Source organism: Bombyx mandarina, chromosome 10, assembly GCF_030267445.1.
Source record: "Bombyx mandarina strain Sakado chromosome 10, ASM3026744v2".
NCBI classification, from domain to species: domain Eukaryota; kingdom Metazoa; phylum Arthropoda; class Insecta; order Lepidoptera; family Bombycidae; genus Bombyx; species Bombyx mandarina.
In genome coordinates, this window is record NC_143217.1 from 5,818,250 (window position 1) to 5,837,093 (window position 18,844).

General features: G+C 35.9%; 1 protein-coding gene across 4 annotated transcripts in view; it reads left to right on the forward strand.

Annotated features, from left to right (window-relative positions):
• LOC114248713 (uncharacterized) overlaps positions 1-18,844 on the forward strand; it is a 254,874-nt gene that overhangs the window by 184,142 nt on the left and 51,888 nt on the right. For 2 of the 4 annotated variants that reach the window (XM_089730304.1, XM_089730303.1), the window contains one exon: positions 11,377-17,185. The exons of the other annotated variants lie outside the window; for them this stretch is intronic. In XM_089730304.1, the coding sequence (XP_089586430.1) occupies positions 11,377-11,474 (98 nt within the window). In that variant the 3' untranslated portion in view covers positions 11,475-17,185. Of the gene's footprint in view, positions 1-11,376; positions 17,186-18,844 lie in introns of those variants that run through there. 4 annotated transcript variants of the gene reach the window in all.

Consider the following 18,844-nt stretch of genomic DNA (forward strand, 5'->3'; position numbering starts at 1 on the left):
AATAAACGATGTGTTTGTTAATATACATAAACAGTATAATGACAGTATAATTCCTTTGAGAAAACGTATTTATCGTTCAATTTGAAACAGAATACCTTTGAAACAGAACGAATGAAACTGCTGGTTGCATTTAATTGTTCCGTGAAACGACCGGCCGCTGCATTACGCCTTCGATATTAATATGACATGCTTGCCGTATAAATAAACATGCAAATTTCTCAAAACACCAATACAGTCATATGGCACGACGTGCCAAGTTGGCACCAACACTGTTTCATTGACTTATTTTATTGCATAAGATTAGGACGAGTTAGATGAAACTTGTCGGTCGAGCCATAACTAAAACACTAAAAAAAACAAAAACAAAACTAAGCCGTATGTATCTAAATGAAAACCAGTCTTCTACCGCTAATGGCGAAGGAAAAGCTAAACTGTTATACCCTTATTACGACATACAACGAATTCTTTCCTTAAAAAAAAAACAGGTTGATTGTGCAATAGTCGGAAACATTGACCGCATTTCTGGAGTCATCGTACGAAGTGGATTGTAATTCGTGCTTTCCCCACCGATTTCATAATTGCCATTGTTTATCGGCGCGGGGGCCAAGGCCGTGTTTATCGCGCGAACACAGCTCTGAACCCGTGTGAACTCGAATGGCGCAATCGATTTCGTAACGTATCACCAGCACGAATCTAGTTCGTTAGTTGATTACACCCGATTATTAGTCGATTATGTTTGTGTGCTGACTAGGGCTTGCAGATTGAGTTTTATAGGTAATAACGGAGCTGGACGAGAGAAGCCGAGGATCGGGCACAGTGGCGAGCAATTGGAGAGGCCTATTTCCAGCAGCGGACTGCTATAGGCTGATTATGATGATGATGATGAAGGATATAAATAGAACGTCAATCACGCGATTATAATATTAATTTCCATTAATTATAATTAATTTCAATTAATATTAATTTCATCAATGGTATAATATACAATTAAATTATTATATCACAAAAATAACAATAACATTACCACAAGAGTGATTGCGTAATGGATACAGAAGCTTGGAGTCATTACGGATCCTCCTGATCCATTAACGGTCCTTTTATGTACCTCAAGCGCCGGTCACCGTTCTCGCCGAACCCGTCGCTTGCGACGAAGGGCTCGGCGAGTAAATTAACCCACCCCATTAAGACACAGCCCACAGAGTTTCTCGGATCTTCTCAGTGGGTCGCGTTTCCGATCCGGTGGTAGATTCTGCGAAGCACTGCTCTTGCTAGAGTCAGTGTTAGCATCGCCTCCAGGTTTAAGCCCCGAGAGCTCAACATTAGCTAGACATTAGGGTTACGCTGACATAGTATCTCAAGTTGGAAAAAAAAAAGCGTTTTTCCAGTCTAGTGCCAGAGTCCGCTTTCCAACCTAAACTCCTCCACTTTGCCCGGTCTTCGGCATCCTTCTAGCAGAAGTTATTCTCCTCCATATTGCCGGCATATGCAAACTCCAATAGACCACAAAAAAAATCTATTAGCACAATATTCAAATGTCTATGTATGATGTCTTTCTTATTAATCTGGTAACCACGAAAATTGTAATGTTTTAAAATAGTCGGAAATATTTAATATAATGTTTGTAAAAAACAAAAATTTAAGCCGTAACATAGTTTTGACTATGTCTGCAAACCCCGAAAACCGAAGACTATAATTAATATAAAATCTATTCATACAATCACTAAGCCTATAAATCCATATTTTTCATTCTGTTATTTTGTATTTAAATACAAACCTAGCGTACAATAACCACTGTGTGTCAACATCGGATGACCTTGTGGCCGCGGTCACGTTATTATATGAACCGAGTTTAAACGATGTACACATACCCTTGAAGTTCATAAATACACACAAAAAAAAACATAGAATAGCTCGCTATATGTGATTACGAATAGATCTTTAATTTTTTTTATAAATCAACAACATTAAGTATGTACAGTAGAAAGATACGGATAAAAATAGGTATTAAAAATTTTACGGCGAAAATTATACGCCATACATATGTTATTGATAATCATCACATCAAATTACAAACACGTACCTCCGGAGGAGGGGTTTACCTAACCATTGGTAGCCTAAGGGACTATTCCAACTACGCGCAGACCGGTAGGTGAGCTCACGGGCTCAACCTGTGAGCATTACCAAACCTGACCCTAGCAAGAGCAGTGCTTCGCTGAATCTACCACCGGATTATAATCGCGACCCTTTAAAAAGATCCCGCGAGAAAATCAGTGGATTCATGCAGGATATTTGAGTTGTTTGGACGCAAAAACCGATCGCTACTCGCTAAGAGGCTGGGAGGAAGAATTCCAATATTAGTATTTTGTATTATTATTATTAGTAAGGCAGATCAGATCCGCACTATCCGCAATATCAACACGACGAGCCGCTATATGCCGCTAAAACTGGAAACCGATTGAAGAATATCGCATGGGAGAAGCCTTTGATAATCACTAAGTTCAATGGTAGAAAATAACCATATAACCGCATCCAGCGATTTTTTCCTGACACTTCTGCTTTTTCACATGTACTAAACGGTTAACAGGCCTTTTTTTCTACCTATTCTAGTAACCTCGAGGGGTTATTCTAGATTCACCGAACTAGTAGGTGAGCTCACGGGGATCAAACCTGACGACGTTGCTAACACGAACCTTAGCAAGAGCCGTGTTTCGCAGAATCTACCACCGGATCGGAAACGTGACCCACTGAGAAGATCCGGCGAGAAACTCAGTGGGCTTTAACAGGCCACCATTATTACGTCCTTATATATAAACAAACGCAAATAAATTTAATGACACAACAACAGTTTTCAAAGCTACTGTTTACAGCAAAGGGAAAATTCAACGCACAATATAGGAGCCTTTTAAACACGTACATGTTATATAGATATAATCGTTCAACTCAACATCATTTATTTGTTTGCCATCAGCAGCGCGTGAAATAAGTCTCCGCTTAACCCACGTTGCGTTGCACAAGATCAATCATTCACAAATTCGTGCGCAACTCTTACGAATTGTATTATTATTAGTTTTAAACCGAAAATTTGTTGTGACGATTTTTGTCAGTGTACCTACGAATTTTTATTAACTAATTTAAGAAACGAAATACTCAAGTATATGCCTGGGTCATTTGAAAACGTTTGAATATCGATAATTTGTGGCTTGACTGGTAAACTGCAAAAAAACTGAATACATTGGATTTGTTCTATAATTGACAGGATAAATAAATAAAAGATAATAATAATAAATAAAAGATAAGGATAAATAAATAAAATTATAATTTGCGTAATTACTGGTGGTAGGACCTGTTGTGAGTCCGCGCGGGTAGGTATCACCGCCCTGCCTATTTCTGCCGTGAAGCAGTAATGCGTTTCGGTTTGAATGGTGGGGCAGCCGTTGTAACTATACTGAGACCTTACAACTTATATCTCAAGGCGGGTGGCGCATTTACGTTGTAGATGTCTATGGGCTCCAGTAACCATTTAACACCAGGTGGGCTGTGAGCTCGTCCACCCATCTAAGCAATAAAAAAAAAAGTATATTTATTCAACTAGAGCGAAAATAAAAAGTTAGTAAAACGATTTCGTATTGTGCTTTTTTTTAACTGAAACTTCTTTAGAATCGTGATTTCAAACTCGATGAAACGAAAAAATAAGTCCATAGAGACACAAACACATAAATGTATAGGATTCAGCCGGCGAGAGAATGAGATAGAACACATTATACGTGAAGTTAAAATATCAATTCACAGAGGGCGCTACCTCATACTATAAAAGATGATTTACAATTATTTCTATTTAATTTGTTATCAACAGATGTCGCTGCACGTAAATTCAACAATTCCTGAATCGCGGTGACGAGATGTTACACAGTTGATAAGCGTTCTCGTATTTCTCTTACTAAATCATACTTACATGTGGGGTACCGTGATCATGATGGCAGTTCTTTCAGGGCGAGGCTGCTTCATTGCACTGCAGAGTGGTTGACCCTTGCGATTATTTTTATTTTCTATAAATTTCACTTCTACCGTGTGTGACAATGTATTTTCATTAATTTTTTCTGATTGCTTCGGATATACAAAATAGACTTGCGCAAAACATCACTTCTCAATGTAATGTGATATGACATCACTTTTACAGACAGGTGATATTACTCGAAAACATTACACATCACTCTTAACATTACTCGGTGCGTTCAATAGATACTGTGACGACGAATACATTGTATCTATACACCCGAATCATTACTTAAGTGATGTGTTCATACACATCACTTAGGTAATGTTTCGGATGTGTCATTACAGTAGTGTATTACAATACAAAGTATGAACTTTGTATTGTAATACACTGTTAAATTACTTGACAGAGATTGACTTACTTAATAATATAATAATTTTATTTTTTACTTAATATAATTTATTGCGGGATGAACGGATTTCATATGGCGACTTAGACTGCAAATTGAGCTCGACAATAATGTTAATATACGAGAGCAGTAGATGCATTGTTTCGGCTCGGTCTCCTCAAAGTGCATCCAAAGAGGACTGTACTTTCATTTAGACGCCGTTCTTTCTTTCACTTATTAAACACGCATTAAAACAAATAATAAAACTATTTTCAAACAAGTGCTTAAGTAATTCAAACACAAAAATTAATATGAAATATTACTAAACAATTACGAGCGACTAGCGATTTTACAAAAGTTGCGAATTAAAAATTAAGTAAATACTTGCGGGGAACTACTGGCTGGCCGCATGAAACATATAAACACAAATACCTATATTAAAATTCAGACGTACCATAGGTATAAAAATGTACCTAGCGGCCAGGGCATACGGTTCAAAATCACTAGGAATAATTCCGTGTCGCTTGCTCATTTATTTTGGTCGATCGGTCTGTCTCGCTCGCTCGGTTCCGTTCGTGTAATATGCAACATTACACGACAAAGAAAGAAACATGTTGGGTGATAGTGTGATGTTTGTTTCCTTCGCGTAATGTGTGATGTTGCATTACATCGTAGAGTAATATTACCGGAGTAATATCACTCGCATTACTTACACATGTCTAATACAAAAGGGAAAGTTGATTCTTCGTGCTAACTTGCACAAGTGAAAATCGAATATATGAACAATAAAACATTAATATCCGATTGTTTAATAAATCACTATTAAAATAAACAAAAGTCTGTTCAAGCTATTGTTTAAAATCAGTTTAAAGCTGAAATCATGAAATATTCAAAGGAATTTAAATATGTTGTAAATAGGTTTTGACTTATCCTGTTATTGGCAAAACACCTCTCCAAGGAATACATCAGAAACGGCACGTATTTCACTTTAATAGTCACGACCACTACCCGGGGCCTAATAGCGCTGGAGCATCAGCCAAATTGCTTCTGAAATTATTCCACATATCGCGAAACATAAGCAACGTATGCTGAGTGTTTAGTTCATAATATGTGTAAAGCCGACATGTCATTGAGTAAATGAACAAAGAAAACAAAGTGATCCCATCTTATAGCAATTATAAGATATTATTATTAGCAATATAACATATTAAGCAATTATAAGATATTAGCTGTATGTTAAAATTGAGGTTATTTTATTGGAATGCTTACTGTAACTGGTGGTAGGATCTTTTGTGAGTCCGCACGAGTAGGTACCACCACCCCGCCTATTTTTGCCGTGAATCAGTAATGCGTTTCGGTTTAAAGGCTGGGGTAGCCGTTGTAACTATACTGAGATCTTAGAACTTATATCTCAAGGTGGGTGGCGCATTTACGTTATAGATGTCTATGGGCTCCAGTAACCACTTAACACCAGGTGGGCTGTGAGATCATCCACACATCTAAGCAATAAAAAAAAAGTTAAGCTAGCCACAGGTATATCAATACCACTATCCTGCCTGTTCCCTGCCTTCTTCCAGATTCAAAGATTGGGACAACGGTAATATTATTGCAATGCAATCGAGACTCCCAGATAAACCCAGGCAAATGCAGACATTCACGATGACGACGAGATATTATCACCACCAGAAATAATCATGAAAATTCATAAAGAATCTTTAATTGGACGCGATCTTGTCGGCACCCAGCTCGTCCGGTCGCAAGTCTCGCGGTTGAATTTTCTTTTCTATTTCTGCGAGTCGTGAAACGTCGTGTCTACTCACTTAATGGCATTTCAAATAAACGTTCCCGACATTGCATTTAAACAAGCACTTATCCCTCGTATGAAACAACCACCATCATTAAAATCCATTTACGGTGCGATCGTGACTGAGTTGTGTCGCTGCGTTGTGCGCGGTCCCGTGTGCTTAGTGCGAGTTTTTTAACGTTTTCGATAGCGTAAAAGTTAGCTCATATTTGTATGGAATGGGATCGCTTGCGTATGTACCGGTCATCGTTCTCGTCGAAGCCGTCCCTTGCGACGAAGGGCTCGACGAGTAAATTAACCCTCAGACACAGTCCACTGAGTTTCTCGCCGGATCTTCTCAGTGGGTCGCGTTCCCGATCCGGTGGTAGATTCTGCGAAGCACGGCTCTTGCTAGGGTTCGTGTTAGCAACGTCATCAGGTTTGAGCCCCGTGAGCTCACCTACTAGTTAAGGCGACGCTGATGTAGCCTCTCAAGACTAAAAGTTTAGGCAGAAAAAAAAATTGCCACTTTTGAACGGTGTGGTGCCGAAGCCGTAGGAGCCCCGAAAGGCGCGAACAGATTTCCTCGTATCGGCAACAAGTAGGTCGTGAGGCAGGTCGCGGCATGACCTCACGAGCGCGAACTGGGCCGTCTCCCTTACACAGCCTCCCGCCGCCCCTGTCCTAGTTTACGCATCCAGGGATATAACCCAAAATGGCTGCCCATGACACGGTCATGATTTATCCGTGTGTTCAATGTTTTTTTTCTGCTTCAACTGTCACGTTTGTTGCTTAATTAGATTTATGCTCTTTTTTTAATGCGTTCAGTCAAATCGTGTTAGCTACTGAATTTCCTTTGTTTTAATTTAAGAACTCGATCGTGTATCTATAGAAATAAATGTTTTAAACAAAATGCATATTAATGCATTTTTATTGGCCTAGATGGGTAGACCAGCTCGTGGCTCTTGATGATAGGCAATTCCCAGAATTCCCATAGGTAACACAATGTGAAAGGTCGATGTTTCATTTACATTTTTTTTCTAACCGAAACACATGGCTATTAAGCTATTAAACTATCCCAATGATGGCTGATTGTAACTACACGCTTACTGTGACCTGAAACTCGAAATTTTTCCGTTTCCCGATTACGGAGGTCACTGTGTCGTAACCATGACAACCGCTCCGGAACGTTCTATAATTTTATAAACATTTTCGAGCACCATGCCAACAATTACGGATTCCTAAAGCTATTGTTCGTTTTTCAGATTTATTGTAACGAATTTAGGTAACCTGGTTTTTGGGAACGCACAGCGCTCGGGTCAATGGCTCTTGTACGAGTTTCAATGAGGACGAAATTTACTAGACATTGCTTATATTGGTTATTATTTTGGTAGGCTGTAATGAAGAAAGCCCGCAATGAAATAAAATCGCACACGCGTTTTGATTGCGCGTTATAGTAATTTTTTAATACTAACTTTAGATAAATAAGTATAGAAGCGTACTGTCGGATTATTTTTCTTAAAACCGACTCATTGAAAACATTGTGAAGTTTGAAATCAACAGACGACTATACTCAAGATCACGATAATGATTTATTCTTGTCGCAGGAAATTGGACTGGTTTGCTGTTATTTCTAATTACGATTTAAGCTTGGCATCAATATACAAACTCAAATGAACTCTCGTACGTACGCTACACCAAAATCCAACGACAATAACTTTTATTCTTTTTTTTATTCTTAACAACTTATAGGCGCTTCTTAATAGCCTCCATATTACGTCGTAATAGTGTTGCAAACAATTTTGCCAAGCTTGTAGGAAATAGTCTGCCGAAGTATTTTTAATATTGACCGATTAATAATGAAAATACTTTCAGTACTTTATCACTTTTTATTGCAGTTTTATATGTTGTAGATATATTCCAATCCACTTTCATTTAGTGTTTTTTAATGCATTATTTTCTTACGTAGTGTTTGCATCAATTTGCCCTTTGTTCATTTCCAGACTAATTAGAAAGATTAATTTGAAAAAAATCTATGTTACTGTCAAGCATTTCTCTAAAAGTATTTTTTTTATTCTTATATTTTGACTATTGTTCGTTAAGTTATCTTAATTATCACCGTGACAAAATGCGTTCGAATCTTGGACAGTGTTACCATATTGATTTTAAAATGCTTTGGAGTACATTTCAAGTAATAAATGTATGGTTTGATAAATCAATCTAGAACTCAACTGATGCTTCTCTGATATTGTTTATGTACCAAAATATTAAAATTCACTCTGTATTTCTTAATGATTATTACGGCCTAGACGAGTGAACGGGCTAACCACCTGGTTACCGGTGTCTGTAGACACTACAACGTAAATATCGCCATTCACCTTGAGACACTATGTCGAAGTCTCGATGGGATTGTATAACAGCTGTCCCACCCTTCAAACCGGAACGCATCACTGATTCGCGGCGGATATAATCGAAATTTAAGCTATAGTTTAAGTACAAGTATAATAAAAGTTTAGAGTACAGAGTACATCTTACCACCAGTAAAGTGAAATTGCCGATCGCAGTACGTTGGCCTAATACTCAGAGAGTACTGCTGCCTATTCTTCAGTATTTACTGAGAAGGTTACAAAGGGGTTTCGCCCAAACTAAATTTTAAAAAAACTCAATAAAATTGTCTGAATTTTGATGGATAACAGCGTAAGTCGATGAACTAATTGATTCTGAATGTGAAAGTAATAATATACTTATAAAAGATATCAATTAATTTCACCCAGAAGATAATCTTAAACTTGGACTGTACAATTTAATACGTAGTACGGCGTTAAATTATTTCAATGGCAAAACGATGAGGAGGGTTGATAGATTAGTAAATATTTTTCTCCGTTTCAATTTCTCCTTAACGAAATATGCACTCAGTACGTATTATTTAGTTGTAACGTCTCGTAAATGTATAAGCTACGCCCTCATCCGTATTCAAGGGCGCTAAGAACGCTTGCACCGGCACTCAATGCGCTACAGAAGATTCGTTTGCTATAGTGACGTCAAAACACAGACCAATTAACTCACTTCTGGTGTCACTCCAAACAAACTCCTTGCACTTTTAGGCGATCTCAAAAAAAAAAAAAGGTGGACAACAGCTAAGCTGTGACCCTAAAACAAACCGTCATCCATGAGAGATAGTAGTAGCCATTTTAAAACCACCAACTGCTTAAAAATCATTGGCTTCATCGTTATGTAATCTTGCGCATAGAAAACGCCATCAGTACTAAACATCGGCATTCGTCAATTTTAAAAGGAAGTTTTAATCACAAGAAGTGATAAATAGCTTTTGTATTTTTTTAAAAATTAATCAAGTATACGTGAGTCCAAGGTCCGGTAGAGTTTTAAAAATATTAATGAACTAATGTGGTCGTTAGCAGAGTTTTATTGGCACTTAGACTATTGTGAGTTGCACACGAGATGCGTTTAAGTACATTTATCTAAATAAGGAACAAACGTCATCGGCACTAGGGCTGGCACCAAACCTTTTTTTTATAATTTTAAAATGGGTTAACGAGAGCTCACAGTCACGCTGATGTCCAGTGGTTACCCTAGCATATTGTCATCACAACGTGAGCGTCAAGATGACATAATATGCCTATCAACCCCGACACGCGTTTACATGACGCTGTACAAAAGCAGAACGGTGTTTATCATTAAAATCTCAAATTATTAAAAGCTTATTTTAAAAAAAACAAGTCCTAATTATCAGCCAACTTAACCTAATAGGTGTATGGCTCTAATAAAGAATGAAATAAAAAAGTCCTAATTAGCGACCATTTAGAATAGCTTCTAAACATAATCCACCTATACTCTATTCCAATTACGAAATCCCATAAGACAGATGTAATTATTATGTTATTGTGTGAGTGTGAATTAATTGTATAATGATTTAGATTGATTATATGTATTTTTTAAATTATGTTTACGACCATGAACAAATAATGATTATTTATTTCAAAATTATACGAAACGTGACGAATTACGTTCTAAGAAGTGTCAAAAGGGACTTCGTAATTGGAATAGAGTATAATTTCTGGAAGCCCTGTCCAGCACGAACGAAGCCCGTACCAGATTTAGATTTCAGACAAAATCTTTGTTTTCGTTTTATTACACGAGAATGACATCAACTGCTGTTTGAGTAGGTACGTTAAAGCTGGCAAATGTTATTCACAATTCGCCTCGTGATTATTCGAATGTATTTTCAATATGAACGAATGGAATTGTGAAACAGGAAGCGGTTGAAAACGTTTAAAATATAATTCAGTTGTGGTGTTGTTTTAAACGCAACACGTCGTGAAATCAGTTTTGTCTACTACAATAATTATTATTTTAGATATGTGTTTCCGGCTCTGTGATAACAGATGGCGTTACTCTTACCGGCGTAACATTACGCTTTTGTCCACTTAAAAATATAAATAAAATAATCTGCAGATGTAAATAAAATAAAAATACTGTTCGTTGACAAACGACTAATTTTGTCTCGCTTTTTAATGGTTCATAATAGTCCGAATAAAGATTCAAATGTCGCACGAAAATTTGAAAAATAAACAAAACGGTGATCAATAAAGAATAGAATTTAAATGGGATATCGCTCGGGTTAGCTACTTCACAATAATATTTAGATTATGCAAATTTTATTTGTTTTTAATATTTATCTATCTAATATAGTTATCGCACTTTGATATCTGAAGTAAACACGAAATGATACGAATCAATTTGAATGTTTGAAGACAAGCCATAACAATTCGCTAGAGTAAAATAAATCTACATACTGTATCTCTGTATATTTTTAATATTCCCCATATGCCACAATGCAGAATAATCCCTATATTATAGCGACGTAAACTCTTTATCCTAAGTCCATTGTCCGCAACTGCACAATAGAGCTAGCTCCCTTGAGTGCGCTTCTCACAATGAATATAACTATAGATACATATATGAAATCAATTCTCCAGTCTACCCGCCATTCCCTTAGGGCTTCGAGCAGTACCTAGCTCGGCGTCTCGCCTGGGACACGTTTAGTAGAGATATTATCGTAAACATTATTGTAGACTATTGTAAAATGTAGACAATTGGTTTGTTGAAATGCTTAGAATTCACATGTTTCTTTATATGAAATTTTATAACGAGAGAATGTGTAATTTACTATAAATGTTATCTTTGTTTCAGGTAAGCTACTAAGATATTTTGATATTTTGACAGCTGAGTTATTCAGGTTCGTATTTGCGGCTAATAATCAATTGGAATCTCTGCTCTCTTATCAGTAAGTACGAATTGTTTAGTCGTTCCATTATTTCAGTTGATCAAAATGAAGAAAAAATAACTTGAATACATTAAAATGACAACTGACAATACAGTTAGTAGATTTATGAACAAAAACACTCACAAAAATTGCTTTAGTTATTTAATGCGTCGGCCACAAGGCGCAGTGAAATCGCATTAGAAAGTGCCGTGGTTAGCCGCACCGCCTTCTTATTTAAACTAGACATCTGTATACTTCTCAGCTTGTTATTACTTTCCAATTGCATTATGCACTACTAGTTATATAAGTTTGATGAGGATTTACGAAATGTAAGACTGCTGTTTGTTATATTACCCAACGAAGACGGATTATAGTGATGTGATACCCGGTATGATATCGTTGAAGTTTAAGTACTGTAAACATATTTTCAGTAATGCACTTTACTGTGACACGTAATGTAAAAGTTATTTGAGGTGCGGGATCAACGGACTTGTGTGACGCAGAGTACTGTTTGAATTCCATTGCGGATTCGCAAAATTCCAACTGAACTTAGTAAATGAAAAATGTTTTTTTTGTCTACGTTTTCGAATCGAATCGAATGAATCACCGCTTCATTCTCACTCCGAAAATATATACAAATATTTATTTATAAAATAGCATACATAGATTTATCTGGTAAAATTTAAATCATTTGAGCTTTACATCAATGCTGAGGGCATGAGGACAAGCCATCGCTAAACATCGCCCCAGTCGCGCGCCTCCATTGTAAACTGACCTTTAGGACAATTTTCAGTTCACCTTTTGTGACAATGTCGTACTAATAAACCTAGAGGCTACGATAACAAAAGTAGGGTGTGAACGTATAATAACTTCGAAATTCTATGCAATTTCATAACTGATAGATTTGCTTATTTATATTTTCGCATTAACGACAAGACGCAAAATAGTTATGATAATATATTTGTTAACTCTGATTGGGGTCGACGGCAAGACTAAAATAATCAATTGAATTGTGTCACGTATTCATAAATAGTTTTTTTTTAAATCCCTTAATAATATCGGCGACGCGACGACGTGGTGACGTAGCGAAAAGGATGTCCGTTTTAATTATTAAAACTCACAGAAATTTAAATAGTGTGATACTTATTCAATAGCACAACAGTAACAGAATTAATAATAAAAATTTAATTGTGTTAATTTTTAAATATCTGTTCTCTGAATTCGTGTCAACTGAATTTAGTCTAGGTCATATTATAAACGTTCTTGCAACCGAGTTCATCTGTTCCAATTTTCTTGATCAAAGTAAACGTTGGTTTAGCACAAATATAGTGTAGAAAATGAGTAATGACCCGATGAGATCACTTTGGAACGGTGTTAATTCGATATGGTCAGCCCTTGATAGGGGTGTCACTCATCGAGCAGCTAAACTAAATTTGGCAACATTAACTCAAATTCATCTATGTCAACTTGAATATCTTATAGCGTATTATTTGTGATCGTAAAACCGGTTCCAAAAAGTCACAGTCCAGAAAAGAGCCAGTGAAACCAACTAAACAAACTTATCAACTCGAAGGTCTTATTTCCTTTTTTATTCATGTAAAATTATAATAATAAAATATTATAAAAACATATATCAAACTCGATGCTCTAGAATCCATACTCTTCATGAAGCTATTTGGTATTTTCGGTATGTATGTAGTTACTCGTTCTTGCCTCGTATGTGTGTGGTAAACACAAGAGGTAATCCTTCTATAATAGTTTAGAGCAGTTCAATATAAAATGGTGTTCTATCATTATGAAATTTTCTTTAGAACCCTTTTTATTTCAAACTTGATGAAACGACACTAAAAAGAGACAAACATCTATAAGACTTAGTCTGCGAAAGAATGAGATATAATAGTTCCAAAGGTGTCAGTTCTACCACGTGTGAACAGCACATTTCTTAATGTTATTTTTCTATAATAAACCATGAGTCACCTGTGTCCTAATCAACCTGCAAATGAATCGCGCAAATATAATTATTAAAATAATTATTTCGTTAATTTTAACTTCAAAAGATTATGTCAATTCCCAGTTTTATTTGTGGTTTAATAACATAATGTGATTTAATAACTTAAATACTATAAAATGTAATATGAGTATTTCAGACCTAACCCTGAAGTCATTACAATTGTCTCACTTCCCACAGCTAGTAGAGAGCAAAACAGTTGCAATATTGAATGCAAACCGAAAACTTCTTAGACTTTTTGTGTCAGTCTGCTCATAAATTGAGTGTTAATGTAGGAAACGAGTTTTCAAAACTGATGAATTCACGGCAGTCGGCGGATGTCTCTATTCTGTAGATTTGTATCTCAAAGTGATGATAATAATTCAAAGAGAAAATTAGCGTTTCTTCTTGGTTTTAACCTTTGACTTTATTAAAAGATGGCGGTACCTATTTTATTTTTAAGAAATGCCACATCTCTTCCCGTGGGTGTCTCAAATGGCGACATAGCCGTTTATCGGAAATTGGGTCAGCACCGTACGTCATTTTCACCCTTTTTTTACAAACACCAAAAACCTTTACTAAAATGCTAATAACTTCTGTTCACACAATCAGGACAGTGAATGCGAATTCATAAATCACTACCTAACAAAAAGAACCTTTACTTCGTGTGTTGAATAATACTAAGTGCAGAAAATACTATCCTCATTTTGACGTAAACACAAAGATACCTTACTGGAAACGTTTTAAAAAGAGTATTTAATACAATTTAACATCAACTCAAATATAAAATCAAAAAAATCTAGGCTTAGACTATACAGTTACCGCCATCTAGTATAAAGATTAGGAACTCGAATGAAATGTTACGTCATGTCGACATTGACCGCTAGATGGGGGTACTGGTACGTGCAGCCTATGACGATAGCGGTTAACGAACGTTCTTGACTGGGCGCTAGAGTTCGTTCGTTGTCATGACACACAATAACAAACATAATATCGGCATGCGACTAAAACGATTTCGTTGGCGCGTAGCGAAATAACACTTTTGATAAACAAGCCACAAACGTATTATTATACATCTGTACAAACTAGCTTCGCGACAAGGCTGCCATATTATTTCTACAAATTATTAAAAATACACGCTTCAAATTATATTATATTAACGAACATTAACTAAAAATATTTTAAGACACGTAATTTTATGACTAGTAGACCTTGGAACTGTACGAACAAATTTTGAGCATTCATTATTTGAAACACTTTTCCACCTCGCCTCTACGTCAATGACATCATGATTTACATGCAGAGAACATTAACCTTTTTCTTAGTAAATTGAACTTTTATAATCTTGAGAATATAATGTTTCGATGTGTATAATAAATTTAATAAAACAGCTGGAATCAACTGACTTTTGAAACAGATTTCGTGCGTGCAGTTGAGCGAAGAAGTTGATTTAATAAATTCGACAGATGGCGCTGCTCGGCATAAAATAAACTTTTCCATTTAATTATTTTTTATGTATATTCTTAGACCGACTAGACCATTTACGGCCATGATAATAGTACATGACCATTATTGCTCATAACCAAAATAATTTAAAGAACACAACCAAGCGACGCTGCCAACCCCTAAGGACTATTCTTAACCTCGTTGAAGAAAAACATGTACTTACGTTCTGGAAACATAGTAGACTGAAGTTCATTCCATAGCCTTGTTCGAGGAAAAAGACCTTCGGAAACACATCAAGGATGAACATAGCCGTTCTAGGTAATATGGATGAACTCTACTCCGGTGGTGAGGGGTATGTTGGTAAAAACAAGATGACTGAATCAATTAGTACATTATGTCCAATGTTGTGGAAGATTTAACTATTTTAATTTCCATTTATTTATGTTGCATGATGCATACAAAATTTCGAAGTTACTAATGAACTCAAGATTAAAATGAAATCGTTTTAGATTTAGCGTAACATTACGTACGGCTTCGTAACGATAAACATCTACATACAGTTACTTGTGTAAACCGCTCCAACCTTAACATTGAAGTGTGCATTGAATAATATTTTTAATAGCGAATACTTAAAAAAAAAATCTTAATCGATATTATCTCATGGCAAGAAGTTAGATTTTTCGTTGGGTCATTAAACTTCACGGTCGATGGTTAATCCAATGCGTAGCCATCGTTACGACACAGAACGTGTTGTTCTTGTTTGAATTAAAAAAAAAATTGTTATTGTACTGTGATTTTTTATTGAGTTACATGTCGTAACCTCATTGCTCATTGTCAATCTTATCCTAACTCTCTCTCTCTCCCTAAAGATCACAGTTTAAATAGGTGACCTAAGAATTTTCATTTAAACTGATATTGTTATAAAATACGACGGTACGTTACTTCGTAGCGTATAAAGTCATTTGGGGCTAGCCACATATGACGTCATACTTTGAAGTTAAAGTTTAGCAAAAACAGTCCTTTAAGTTATGAATTTAGATATTAGTCCAGAATTTAGAAATAGAAAGAACAGTGGACTAGCTTGTAAATTATAATACGCTATAAATTGTAGTCCAGTTAAGAACAGGGACAGGGATTATAATAAAGCAACTATCAGAAGTCGTCGTGGCCTAAAAGATAAGACGTCCAGTGCATTGGTGTTGAAGCGATGCACCGGTGATCGAATGCCGCAGGCGGGTACCAATTTTTCTAATGAAATACGTACTCAACAAATGTTCACGATTGACTTCCACGGTGAAGGAATGACATCGTGTAATAAAAATCAAATCCGCAAAATTATAATTTGCGTAATTACTGGTGGTAGGACTCTTGTGAGTCCGCGCGGGTAGGTACCACCACCCTGCCTATTTCTGCCGTGAAGCAATAATGCGTTTCGGTTTGAAGGGTAGGGCAGCCGTTGTAACTATACTTGAGACCTTAGAACTTATATCTCAAGGTGGGTAGCGCATTTACGTTGTAGATGTATATGGGCTCCAGTAACCACTTAACACCAAGTGGGCTGTGAGCTCGTCCACCCATCATCATATAAATAGCATATGAGCCCATGATGTGGAATAATATTCGAATATTTAATTTATATTCATACACAACTTATATTAATTATGATACTTCTTTGCGGCCGTTTTTTATTCTATTCTGCGGCAACACACATAAAAAATATTTTCGAAAATCCTTTGGCAACTTCATTTTAAGCTGCTAATGCTTTGTTCGAAGTGCATCAATATTCGGAGATCAATCGATCAACCACTACTGATTTTTTTTAAATCATATATTACAAAATTGGCATAAAAAAATTATACCGACCAAAAAGTACATATAGAATTTTTCGTTGGTCAAGTAAGAGATACGTAATTCACGCTGTTTTTGTTGCCATATTCTATTATTATGTATGTAATTAAATGTTACAACGTAATTTACAGCAAACCTTGCTTTACGATAAACATCATTCGTAAGAATCATAAAGCAAGCGCGTTGTGCGACACGGTCAAACACACCCGGAATATCGATCGACACAATCGTATTACCATTGTTCCAATCTTGCTTTCAATCAATACTATGCCTACAATTTCTACAGCGTTGCCCCAATGAACAAGAGCAACTGAAATAAGTTCTTCATACGACTATCGCACATCGACACAACAGAATCAACGATTTTCATTCAAATATCATTCGGAGGGGTTACATAGTGCATTTTGAACATACAGGTGAGGTCAGACAGTTCAGTAACTAATCGATTTGCATCGGGACAATGGTTCGCGTAAAATTTAGCAAAGTCATTAAAAGTGTTCAAATTAATTGTTCTAATTTCGGTGGTCATGTGTTGTGAGCCCACGCGTGTGAGTACTGCAGTACTCATTATGACTCGAAGCAATTAATAGAATAGATAGAGCATTTGTAATTACAATGCAATTCTATCTTCTATTTACATTAATGAGCAGTAGCATCAAGCTTAGCAGCTTAGTACTATAAAGAGTCACTTGTTGAAATTAAAGAAAATTTTTAAATTCAAATCGAATTTTTCGATAGGATTCTCTAAAATCTGCATTAGAAGAATAATATAAATGGTAGTTTGTAAAATAAAAAATAAAATAAGAACATTCACTTTCCCGAAGACATAATCACTTCCACAATAAGCTGATTGAGCTCACTCTGCTGTTAACGTGGTTAGCCTAATTAGTCGTCTGATGACCCTCGGGAATGAGTTATTGTTAGCATAAACTATTTATAAATGACCGACCTCGGTCCGTCTCTAGCTGTCTTCTTGTATTTAAATGAAGAGAGAAAAAATTGTAAGTGCTTACGTACGTTCAGAGATCTAAAACATCATTGCTCTGCCTTTACACACTGTCGGCCCTCTAAAGAAACGAGACAAGAGGAAAGAAAATATGAAAATGCTAAATAAAACTGCAGTTCTTTTGAATTTTTTTATTATCGGTAGGGGTTTTTACATTACGAGTCTCGATTTAGCTCCCTCCGATTTTGAGTACACAATGCTATATAAACGCCAGATGAAACTCTTAGTAAAGGCTAAGCTTAGAATACATTTTAACTAACAAAGCTAACAGAGTTTAAATTTGGTTTATTACTATTATTTTTCAAGCGATATGGAGACATGTTTCAACGCCTTTAAATTAGGTGAACGCCCTCAAAGATTAATCTGACATTAATAAAACACGTCAATACTAATACTAGCTTCAAATGTTCACTACCAATACATATCAATAAAGCTATTCGTTTAAAACTATCATCGGATTGCTTAAAGCGAAATATGGATATGTTTTTATCTATATATTAATACGTGAAGCAAAAACTTTGTATCCCTTTTTACGAAAATTGCGCGGACGGAGGAGTATGAAATTTTCCACACTTATACAGAATATAGAGAAGAAGTGGACAATGCTGATATTTTTTTAAATAATGCATAAAAGATACAGTAAATCAATAAAGAAAACATTACACACACTACATACCATGTATTTGACGCACACACGCATGCATACTATTTATTGTCAAACTTTTGTTCTTGACGTCTGTTGTCAAATTGAGAATAGATTAAATATTGTTTGTCTTTGTTAATATTTTTTATAGTGTAGTCTTGGCGAAATTTGCGATTATAGAAGTATAAAATACAATCATAATAGTGTACAAACTTACAATTCCAATTAATTATAGTCGAATTTCGACTACTGCGGGACCTCTAGTTTATTTTAATAGGACAGCTTTGCGAGAAGGAATCTTAATTATTCGCGACTGTAGATCGATCACGTTATTATATCGATAAAAACTGCTCAATTCAATGTTTCAATCCAGCTTTAGAATTGAGAAACCATTTTAGCTTCAATCTTCGAACGTAAAACAAATCTCGATCGTGTTGTACAGTCTGTTCACGGTCTATTCTCGTC